Source organism: Habropoda laboriosa, unplaced genomic scaffold, assembly GCF_001263275.1.
Source record: "Habropoda laboriosa isolate 0110345459 unplaced genomic scaffold, ASM126327v1 scaffold598, whole genome shotgun sequence".
Classification (NCBI taxonomy): domain Eukaryota; kingdom Metazoa; phylum Arthropoda; class Insecta; order Hymenoptera; family Apidae; genus Habropoda; species Habropoda laboriosa.
In genome coordinates, this window is record NW_017100737.1 from 297,167 (window position 1) to 309,252 (window position 12,086).

Below are 12,086 nucleotides of genomic sequence, written 5' to 3' on the forward strand. Positions count from 1 at the left end.
TTATCTTAACACATATGTATAATAATTTGAAAAAATAATTTAATATTGGCGCACGTAGTAGTTACTCATACATGGTACAGAGTGCAAGTGAATTTGTTGTATCATATCTGTGTTGGGGTTAGTAGCGTTAATGTAAGTGTTTCAAAAGTATTATTTAAAAAATGTCTCAAGAAATTAAAAAAGGCAAAAAGAAGCAAATAAAGAAAGAGAAGACAAGTCAGAAGGAAGAAAAATCCGAAGAGAATGTAAAAGAGAACCTCAATGAAAATGTCAAAATGTATGTAAAATAAAAATATTAATGCTAACTGTCGATGCCATTTAATGCATTATTAATTTTTGTAAAATTAAATATTCGAATACTAGTTGAAATTTTATTTGTATCTTTTTAGAACTTCTAGCATGAATTGACATTATATTTTGACGTATAGGTTAGCTGTCTTATCAATTATCTGTGATGACATTTGTTACTTTTTACTTTGTATAATTTTTATTTTTTCTTCACATAAAGCATTTTATACGATTTAAGTTATACATAAAAGTATGATTAACACATAGTTTTTTACAAATACATTTTATCCATATAGTTATTATAATATAAATTATTGCCAAATTATGAATGAAATTTAACAGGTACATCATTTTACAGAAAATATGGTCCTTCAGTGAAATTTCCTTATCAAAGAGTATGGTCTCGTTGTTTCCTGATATTTGCAGTGTTATTCATTGTTTGGTATAATAGCAGACAGGGTAAAGAAGTTTACTTAGCAAAGCAAAAAGAAATTTTACTAAGTCGTACACAAAATGTTGAGTGCTCACATGATTATAAAGTTGAGACAAGCAAATATCCAGAATGTGTGCCAGAAAAATGTGGAAGGATAGTCTCAGATAAACTAGTTTCATCCACAGAAACTGATGTTTTATTGAAAATAGCAGTGAATGGTTTAAACTTAGGTGGTTCAGATGGAGGTGCTAGTATTTTGGATCTTCACTCTGGTGCATTGAGTAAAGGCCAAGGTTTTATAGACATCTACACATTGCCAGAAGCAAAGAAGATATTTAACAGTGCTGATTTTGCAATTTATAAGTACATAGATTTTTCATAAATATTTCAAAAGAATATACTGACTTCAATTTTATAATTGTACAATATTTACAGAGTAGTAAAAACTAAGATACAACATGCAGTAGCACACAATTTTGGAGTACCTTCTAATAAGATATATTTAACTAAACATACATTTTTTTCACGCATGACTAATATGTCTGCAAAAACAATACATGATGAATATTGGCATCCTCATGTCGACAAGGTGCATAAACTAATTGTAACTGAATAATCATTAATACTTCGACTCTGAATGTTAATCTTTGATACAGGAAACATATGAGTCATTTCACTATACAACTTTGCTTTATCTAAACGATTATGGAAGAGATTTTGAAGGAGGCAGATTTATATTCATCGACAAAGATAACGTTAATACAACGGTAGAACCACGCAAAGGTAAAAAATGACTATTAATGTGTATAACGAAAAAAGAAAAGAAGGAATTTTATATATAATTTGTAGGTAGAGTGTCTATGTTTACTTCGGGTAGTGAAAATTTACACGCAGTTGAAAAAATACAATCCGGAACTCGTTATGCGTTGACTATATCTTTTACATGTGATCCAAACGCAGCAATTTCCGATCCAAATCATCGTGCCAGACGAGAAAAATAAATTCATTGTATGAATGAAAATTATACATTCTTTTTTATTTTATATCGAAAATTTAATTTTTTTTAATAAAATATAATTTAAAAAACTGTATTCTTACATAGATGTATATGTTTTATTAGATATTTAAGTATACCAGTATTATATTAATGTCTGTTAAATTATTTACAAGATTTGTTGAAATAAAGTTTTAAAATAGTATCCGGATTTAATAGACAACTTATTTGATGTTCTTTATTTGCTTATCAATATGATACAAGAACATATGTAACATATAACAAATGCATAGTGTATGCGCTTAATGACAATCAAAATAATTATGAACATGTAGATATTTATTATTTAACAAACTGACTTCTTATTGCTAATGAAAGAATAGTATAAATGGTTGCTTTCAACAAAGCATTAAGTATGTTATGTGCAAGATACCGTGAACGCATGTATATATATACACACATACATATATGTGTTGTCTATCACTGGAATGTTTCCGTTATTTTGTTACATTTATTCAAATACACTATTCAAAAGTGTAAGAGTGGAAAAAATATATAAGATACGACGATCATTACTATCGCCGTTGAATGTCTTTTTTGTACATATTTCTCCTGTGTAAAAATGTCATGGTTTTCCAGAAATCTAGATGTGAAATGACATTTAATAAAATAAATTTATACATGTTTATGCATATGCACTATGTATCTAAGTAATGGTATTTGTCTACTATAAATCATTACAAAGACCTATAGTGAATGTACTGAAATATATTATGAACATTTATATTGAACTTGTTAAACGTTTTACAACAATACTCATTTGTAAGGTGAAAAATTATTACAAAGAGAAGACTAAACTATTCCTTTACCTTAATATATCTATTTTTTTTATTTCACAATCTAAGATATTTATGATTAGAAAATAGAGAAATTGACTACATAACTTAATAATGCAGATGATATAAACAATGCGCGTGGAAATCTGAAGGAAGAAACGTTTGTACAAAAGGAACTTTACACAATATATGCAGGAATCATATTAAATATTAAATTTTGATGATCTCCATCAATATTATTGTACATTGAGAGACTTTTTGGAACGTACCTATGCAACATTTATGTACATTTAAGTAATGATATTAATGTTATAGAATATTTCCTTGAGTTTTAGAATTATTTATATGTTAAAATATATGTTTACGTTTTTAGTATTTTCGCCAATTGTGATGCACTCTGTCCTATTAAAATACTCCTATGGTTGCCGGGCAATACTTCAATATTCACGTTCTTTTTGCAAACCTAGAGAAAAATTTAAAATATAATATTTAGCATGTAGAAAATAAAAATGAATGTTAACATATATATTACACATTTAAATGAAATAATAACCTTCGACAAACCATAGTCATTCTCTACATCACCGAAATTCTCTGAAGCCTTGATTAGTGTAATATCTCCAGTATATACATTGCTTGGTTTATAGAAGTAAGTTATAAGCAGTTTTTTGTAGAACATTAAACCAGCAATCTTTAAGTCCTCGACGTTTAATTGAGGCATATTTATTAATTCTACCATTTTGTTTAATACTTCTTCATCATTGGATTTCTCGCGCAACATCATGTATGCCTACAAAAATAAAAAGGTAATGAAACATACTATTCTGATATCACATGTTATACTATACGAACAGGAAAATAACAGTACCTGCATGAAATTGATCTTGGGGTTGTACTGTCTGATGAAGAACGACAGAGCCTTCCGGCAACCATCCTCACTGACATCTACGTCCTCATTAGCGTGTTTACCAATATTCACGGAGTGGTATTTCACATAATCCGGTGAACCATCAATCAGAGTCAAAACCACTTGTTCTCCCATCTTTTGTAACTGAAGACCCATTTCAAATCCAACACAGGCTCCAAAGGAATAACCTGCTATGTGATAAGGTCCTTTGCTCTGAATCTTGCGCATTTGCTTCAAGTAATAGGTCGCTAACTCAGGCAGAGATTCCAATGGAGATTCTTTGACACACTGGAAGCACCAAGCAGGTCGTTCTAATTCGGTAGCGATAATTTTGAACGGAGAACTCATTCCTTCAATAGCGTGAATTAAGAACAGAGGCGTTCCCTTTGAGCTCTTCGTCTTCAACTCTACAACACCCTCTTTAGGTAAGAGGTCTGTACCCTCAATATGGAACAAAAGGTTTGGACTTTCTTCTGGAGATGATTGTGCAGCATCTCCAGTACTTTCCTCCACTGCATCGGGATCCATTTCCGACAACTTTTGGAACGTCAAGTTACGAATTTCCTGCGCGGACAGTACCATATCGTAGTTCCTTTCAAGTGTCTGTTTGATTTCCGTTCCCATCAGTGAATCCATTCCAAGATCAGCCAAGGAAACACTTGGATTAACTGATTCCAGTTTCTTAACGCCCAGGATATTGGCGACCGCTTGAACCGCGCTAACCTTGCTCGCGCTTTCACCACTCCTGTGTTTGTCTGCCATAACACAGGATAAAAGAACGGGATGTGGCTGTTGTAGAAATATGTCCATCGTCTCGAGACAACTCTGTATACGTTGTGGCAAGGTACCACCGATCTCAGTGTCATTATGACCACCCATGGTCTCTATAGACAGAAATAATACATATTTTCACATACATGCATAGAATGAATTTCAAGTAAAATAAAAAAGAAACTTACCCAAAATAAGACCAACATCACCGATGGCTCCCCATTGAATAGCAAGACCAGGCAAACCATTCGCTTGTCTCTGTTCTATTATTCTCTCCATGGTAGAATTAGATAGACCATAGTTAGTTTGACCAATGTTGCCTCTTGCACTGGTGATAGATGAGAATACGACGAAGTAGTCTAGCGCTGAACAACATTCTCGCGATGCAGCGTCCAAAGCTTTAGTTGCGTTAATCTTGGGCATTGCTGACGTCACGAAGTCGGATTCTTGGAGATTTTCAATGAGATCGTCTCGCAGAACAGCTGCCAGATTGAATATACCACCGACAGGAGCGAATTCGTTGCTTTCTTTGAGCAATTGCTTCGCTCCAGCTAACGTCGACGCATCAGTCGTAGATAATTTAATGTTCACGCCCATTTCACGCCAACGACGAACGCAGAATGATTGGAAGCCATTGCGTACTCCAGATCGTGATGTTAAAACCAAGTATTTGGCGCCACGTACAACCATCCAATCAGCAAGTTCCAAACCAAATCCACCAAGGCCACCAACCAGTATGTACGATTTTTCAGGGTTCATGTAGGTGCGTGGAATGGCCGCGACAATCTTAGGCGCAGGCTGAACAACCTTCTGAGGTTCCTCATCTCGAAATACCAATGTGTTTACCAGTGGCCATAAATCTGAAGGATTGTTCGAGTTGTTGTTCTGAGAAGACAGTGGAAGGTAGAGGACGAACAGCGCCAGTTTTAATTCCTTCACTAACAAGCCTTACAACTTCTCGCCTGTCTGGACCATCATCTTCACAAATGGCGTCCAGAAGAATTCCATGGAAGGAGACATTCTTCAAGAAAACGGCCATACCAAGTGGCGTATCGTTGGATAAATCGAATTTTCCAATCTCGAGGAAGCGTCCACCGATAGCAAGACACCTAATACTAGCTTGCAATTTTTCTTCGGCTAACGAGTTAAGCACTATGTCAACACCACGTCCATTAGTTTCAGTAAGTACCAGCTGTTCGAAACTGGTGTCTCGTGAATTGCCAATATTCTTGTCTGTCAGTTGAGGGAACATCTTCTTCAAGAAATCTCGTTTATCTTGTGTTCCTACAGTGGTAAAGACTTTGCATCCTGCATGCAAAGCAATAGAGATACTGGCTTGACCGACACCTCCACTACCAGCGTGGATTAGGACACTATCGCCGGGTTTCAAGCCACCTCTAACGCAGAGGGCGTAGTAACTGGTAGCATATGCGACTGGGACGGTCGCTGCCTCCTCCAGAGACCATTTGTCAGGTACTTCCCACATGAATCCACGATCAGCGACAACAGTAGTAGCTAAACCACGTGCTGGTACCATAGCCATGATTCTTTGGCCCTTGCTGTCACGGCCAGAGAATTCGAGACCCAATATACAGTCTTGATTAGCCAGGTTTCCGGGAAGAGCATCTGGTGGCAGCTTTCCAGTAGCCAACATTATGTCTCTGTTCATATTAAATGTATGTAATAATTGAAAATAATATAATATGATTTTTAAATGATTTTTCAAGATGAAACTTACCTGAAATTCAATGGTGCATAATACACAGAGCACATCTCTGTACCAGAATTCTTCTCTTGCTGATAGTAGCTCAGTGGACTCTCGATCCATCGCAAGCTGCTCAGATCACCTCTAAACAGTGCATTGATATAGGCATGTTCGACTTGAAGAGAGGATGCTCCGTTTTGCTGGTCTAACAGCAAGTGCCTATAGGTTCCCCAATGGCCTCCTTTCAGAACATTGGCCACCAGCTGTTTATCCATTTGTTGAGCGTAGAATTTATCGTTGAGATTAAATTTGGGTGCGTTCTTATCTTGAATGAAGACATAACGTGCCTTGCTACCACCCTCCTCACGACGGATGCAGTTCATGAATCCAGGCATACCTATAAGAAACATAAATCATAATTGTTAAAGGTTTGTTTTTATCAATTTAAATCAAACTTTTGCTTAACACTTACCAAGTAATTCTTCACCCTGACTGACAAACAAAAGCTCTTGGTTCTCAGTCACAGCTTTCTTCAAGGCTGCTTTGACACCTTCTAACCACTTGAAATTCTTCTCAGTTATTTGTATGATAATTGGTCCTGTGCTCTGTACTTTCTTCTTCAACAGGATATAAGACTTTCCAGGTGCAACTTGTCTTGCTACGTAAACTAGGTCTGTGTTTTTGACCAAATTAGGGTCAGCATGGTTAGTTTCTTCCAACAGGACAAAACCTCCATCCCTCACACTATCACTCAGATTTTTCAGTGCCTGCAACGAATTACTGGACAACAAGTTACCAGCCATCACGAGATGAACGTCTTGTCCAACTGGTCCTGTGTTTTCATTGCGTACTACAATTTTAACACTCATTGCTTCCAAATTAGAGTAACCATCTTTTGAAGGCGCAACTACTTGTAGGTCCATCTAATAAAAGAAAGATTCATGAGATGATTTTTTCATGAATTAAAAGTTTTTTTTTTTAAGTAATGATAGGAGTACATACAGTGACTAACGGTTCTCTGTACAAAATGGTCGGCACTTGGGATGTAAGAAGAGCATCAGCAGGGCGACTTCCAGCCACCTCGACGATTTTAAACTTAGATCCCACGAGATTCTCGCGAACAATTTGCAGCAGCACAGTAAGAGCATTATGTTTGGCTTTCTCAGGATCTTGCACCAATGGTTGAGGATTTTCATTGAGAACGAATGTGTATCGCTCTAACTGAGGAGCCTGATACTGCTGTTTCTTTGCAACCAAAGAGGCCTTCATCTTTCTAATCTCAATACCACCTGACTTAATAACATTAATGTTAGAATAAGAATATACTGGAACACCCTCGTCTTCCTTGCACTTCTTCACGGTATCTAAGTGAACAGTGGGGTTGACGGCAACGTACTGTACACGAACTGGTACATACAATCCTCTTGAATCATTCTCAAGGATTTTAAACTGAAGCATAGTATCCATGAACGCAATCCAATTGTCCCAGTGGAGTCTGCCAGCACCTCCGCGGTTGTTGATGGATTTAATTCCCTTGAAGACTCCGTCGTAATCGTATCCTCGCAGTCTAAGTTCTTTGTAAATATCGTTCGCGTTCAGGTCCAGCAGATCACGTTCTACTTTAGGAACTACCGGAGGTATATTGAGTAACATCTTGTCAGGGCTTTCTGGTACAGAGATCTTTCCTGTAACTGCCACAGATCCGTTTTCGCAGATCTCAAACTCATTGGTACCCATAAAAACATTGATCAAAAACTTCACAGAACCTTCCTTTGGCATAATGGTGGCTCTTTCGAATTTGACGTTTTCAAACACAACTGGCATCTTTTCAAAATCTTCTCCACGCAGTTTAGCAAGGGTCTTCCACACCATCACCAGATAACCAGTAGCAGGGAAGAGAATCCTGCCATCAATAGTATGACCAGAAAGATAGGCATCTGATTCCTTAGATAGGTCTACTTCCACAACGCTTTCTCCAGAAGAACCCTGACCATGGTAGTCAGCTACATTCCATTCAGTGGAATGGTCCCATTTAACCATAGAATTGATCATTGGCGTGCCCCGACCAACGGGGTAACTAACTGGTGGATACAGTTTGGATACTTTAGGCTGTCCTCCAGCCATGTACAGTTTTCCTAAATTTTCCAACAGGAAGTTCAGGTTGTTCGAATGATTACGTTTGTGCAAGGCAATGTTTGTTACAGTTGGTTTCAGCGACCTGCGCAAAACTGCTTGCAACAGACAGTGAGGAGCGATCTCAATCACTATGGCGTTTTCTGGGATGTGAGCGAGAGACTGATGGAAGAGCACAGGCGACATCAAATTATTCGCATGATACTCTGCAGAGCTGAGTTGCGCTAATGGAGAGCCCCAATCTGACTCTGGTATGGAGGTGGAGATCCATTTGGAGGATCTCGGTTTCGGGTTTGGAATCACTTTCTCCAACATAGCATGAAGTCTTGGTCCTACTGGAGCCACGTATGGACTGTGGAAAGCGACACCAGAGCTGTTCACCAATTTCACAAATATGTCGTCTTTCTTCAGATCCTCACCGAACTTCTTGAGAGATTCAACGGGACCGGAAACTGTCACTGAGTCGCTTGAGTTGTTACAAGCTGGTGTTACGTCGGGTGGACAGCGCCTCTTTACTTCTTCCCAGTTCAATCCTACAGCAGCCATGCCTCCAGGTGCCAAATTCGAATCTATGATCGTCTTTCCCCTCCAGTAGGCACCCAGGACCGTTTGTTCGGGTGTGAAGGTACCATCAGCATAGGCACATCCCACTTCTCCTACAGAATGTCCAAGGATACCATCCGGTTGGATACCCAAGTGTGTCAATAGATCCACGAGAGCGACCTGAATGGCTGCAATCGACACGAACGAGTTTAGGACGTTTTCAAAGGTTTCAGGTGTTCCATTCTGAAGAATATTCATTAAATCAACTCCTTCAGGTTTCAGACATTCGGCACACCTTTTCAGACTTCGGTGAAACGTCTCGATGCAAAGTAGGTCTTTAGCCATACCTGCCCATTGAGAACCCATACCAGAAAACACGTACCAAATGGGCCGTTTTTCGCCTACACATAGACTGACATCTTGAGAATCGCCCAGAATAGAATATCCTCGATATAAATGACCACCGATATTGTTCGCGTAAGTATCATGGAGCAAAGCAATGAATTCATCGTCCTTTTCATGTTGCTTGGCCTTATCTAGGAGTACGTTCACAGCCTCCTCAGTACGACCAGACACTGTAACAAGTTTAGGCACTTTACTGTCCACAACTGGGGTCAATTTTGGCTTGGGGTTACTACGAAGAAGAATGTGTGCATTGGCTCCACCAAAACCGAAGGAATTAACCGCTACCAGTCCTCCTTTCCATGGTAAGTTCTTATCAACGACCTGTATGCTTCCATCGCTCAACGCAGGAATGTCTGTGTTTGCACTCTTAAAGTGCAAGTTGCTTGGAAGCATTCCAGACTCCATGGCAATTAACAACTTTGACATGGAACAGACACCACTAGCAGGCTCTGAATGTCCCATGTTCGACTTAACAGAACCAAGCAGCAGTGGACCTTTCCTGCCTTTGCAGAACAGATTTGCGATCGAGTTGATTTCTTGAGGGTCTCCAACTTTGGTACCGGTTCCGTGGGCTTCTACATAGACCACATCAGCAGGATTGACGCCTGCTTCCGCGTAGACTTCTCGCATCAACCTGTTCTGCATGTCTCCACTTGGAAACGTGATTCCTTGAACTTTATTACCATCTGTATTAGTCTTGGAATGAATAATAGTGGCGTATACTCTGCGTGCATCCTTTGCTTTTTGTAAATACATGACAGAAACAGCTTCTGATCTGACGTATCCCTTGCCATTGGCGTCAAACGCCCTGCAGGCACCGTCTGGCGACAACATGCTTAACCTATGAAACTGGAGGGAGGAGGTAGGCTTCAGTAGAAGATTACAACCACCAACAATGGCTGCGTTACACTCTCCATTGCGCATCGCGGCGATTGCTTGATGCATTGCATACAGGGACGAAGAACACGCGGTATCTACTGCATAACTAGGACCGCTGAAGTCGAATGTGTAGGAAATTCTATTTGGGAACATGGCTCTGCAGCAACCGGTTAAACCATATCCTATAAAAATAAAAATTAGAATTATTATTGCGATAATTATTATTGTTAATAGTGTATGTAGTCAGTAGAGCTGATTTAGTGAAGTCGTAATTTATCACGTTTAAATTAATTAGATTATTGTGTTACTTGTGACTTGATATTTAAAATTTCTACTTCTAATCTGCCATTCAAGTTATACAGTATTAAACCTTCGTCGCTTCCTGCTCAATAGTTGACATACTGATAAAAATTAACCTTCAGCTATTGAAGATTAAGGTGCAAACGAACAAATTTTTGAAATATGCTACAATGGAAGAATCACTTTTGAATGAAGATAGAGCTCCTTATCTTCCTCAAACAACAGTTTCGGCGCTTGGATTACGTATAACTTTGACGCTTGACCAATGTCAAGACCTCATTATATCGGTTCCATCAATTACATTTAAAAATATAGCTTTTTATGCTAACCGTTTACACTCTCCGGGTCTTTGGTCCAATATTCATCTGACTCTGATGCCGAGACACCGATGAACACACCAGTCTTGGACCCCCTAACGTCATTTGGATTGATACCAGCGTCTACTATGGCTTCATAAGTTACTTCCAAGAGCATACGCAACTGTGGGTCCATCACATGAGCTTGTTTGGCGTGAACTCCGAAGAAAGAGGCGTCGAACAATGAGAGATTCTTCAGTTTACCAGTTCTTGTGGGTAAACCATAAATGCCGGATGGCCACCGACGCTCATCATCTGTGACCATATCGAGACCCTCGAATAAGTTTTTCTTAAATTCATCTACATCTTCGGACTCCGGGAAGCGACCTGCAAAATTGTTGGAATTAAACAAATATTCTTACTAATTATACGTAATGAAAGATATAATTAGAGATGTGAGAATAATTTCTCACCTGAGAAACCACTGATGACAATTTCATCGTTAACAGCATATGTGGTATTGCCATTCACCATGGATGGTTCTCTCGTGATGGGGCTGTTTGCACTTTCGAATTGAGCCGGCATTATGATAAGTGTGCGATATAATCTACTTTTTTAGTTCCTTCTTTTCACAGAATTTATCAAACGCGGGAGCTTAGTGGACGATAAGCTGCAAATTAAAAATAAAAACGTTATTTATTACTTATGCATTGTAATCAAAACTGAGTCATTTTGTGACTACTTCGGTAATTCTAGTGTTAACCTGACGGAATACATTTCTTATATAACAATTTAAGTGAGAACTATTAAAACAAATTATTCCGTTAATTACAGTCAAAATTTCGTGAATGTAGGACAGCGATAACTAGTAGCCTCGTGGAACGCTTCAGACATCTCAGCAATTGTATTAGATTACCACTGTTAACCATCTCTTCTCAACATGTGATTAATTGAGTGATTTCAATTGGATTCACTCCGAGATAAATCAATTTACTGGTGACTTTATACGCGCAAGATGCACCTTTGCTTGCTCGCTGTCACCATCGTTAACCCTCCATGTCTATTTCCCCCACCCCCTCCCCTGATGTTTTCATTCGTGTCAAAAGTATCGTTTCACATTGCTTCATTTTATTTTCTTATATTCGTGAACTCATTTACGAACAATGTGAAAAAAGAAATTTCTAATACTCGTGATACTTCTCCCCACTTTTTGTAATCGTGATTAATACCGTTGAAAAATACTATAGGAACGTTAATCAAAATCGTTCGACGTCAATCCAATGACCGTGCATGCAAAAATTCGAATACAGCAGAAATATGAATATACAGCAGATTTGATTAGAATAAATGACCAACTATTTTGATTAGAACGTCAATAGTAACATGCGACATGACGTTGACCTGACCCCGTGAAACATGGACGAACGATATAGATTATATCGTTCAAAACTATTACATCAACAGCTTATTATTATAATTTAATGATAAATCTCTTATAAATCGCACGCGTTGGTTAATTGCGATATCGTACGATATTATTTTTGCTTTTATATCGATACCGACACCAAGTGGTATTGGAAAAATTACAGCTGTAAT

The 12,086-nt window shown here is 38.2% G+C and overlaps 2 protein-coding genes across 2 annotated transcripts; one reads left to right on the forward strand and one right to left on the reverse strand.

Moving 5' to 3' along the window:
• Positions 1–161: 161 nt before the first annotated feature.
• LOC108577147 (2-oxoglutarate and iron-dependent oxygenase domain-containing protein 3-like) lies at positions 162–1,722 on the forward strand. Its single transcript, XM_017940254.1, has 5 exons — positions 162–277; positions 647–1,084; positions 1,157–1,310; positions 1,378–1,504; positions 1,571–1,722. The coding sequence occupies exons 1-5, from the start codon at positions 162–164 to the stop codon at positions 1,720–1,722; spliced, it is 987 nt and encodes a 328-aa protein (XP_017795743.1).
• Positions 1,723–2,691: 969 nt separating this feature from the next.
• On the reverse strand, positions 2,692–11,470 carry LOC108577155 (fatty acid synthase-like). Its single transcript, XM_017940264.1, is given in 11 exon segments — positions 2,692–3,014; positions 3,105–3,341; positions 3,420–4,342; positions 4,418–5,061; positions 5,063–5,890; positions 5,968–6,331; positions 6,407–6,857; positions 6,937–10,076; positions 10,524–10,877; positions 10,964–11,160; positions 11,323–11,470. Coding segments are annotated over 10 exon segments (7,155 nt in total). The 5' UTR covers positions 11,076–11,160; positions 11,323–11,470; the 3' UTR covers positions 2,692–2,912.
• Positions 11,471–12,086: the final 616 nt, after the last annotated feature.

Excerpts from the sequence above, each read along its gene's own strand:
- LOC108577147 (XM_017940254.1), top strand. The coding sequence starts at position 162 with ATGTCTCAAGAAATTAAAAAAGGCAAAAAGAAGCAAATAAAGAAAGAG. Across the intron at positions 1,085-1,156 it reads GCTGATTTTGCAATTTATAA|AGTAGTAAAAACTAAGATAC; the intron begins GTACATAGATTT and ends CAATATTTACAG. Across the intron at positions 1,505-1,570 it reads AACGGTAGAACCACGCAAAG|GTAGAGTGTCTATGTTTACT; the intron begins GTAAAAAATGAC and ends TATAATTTGTAG.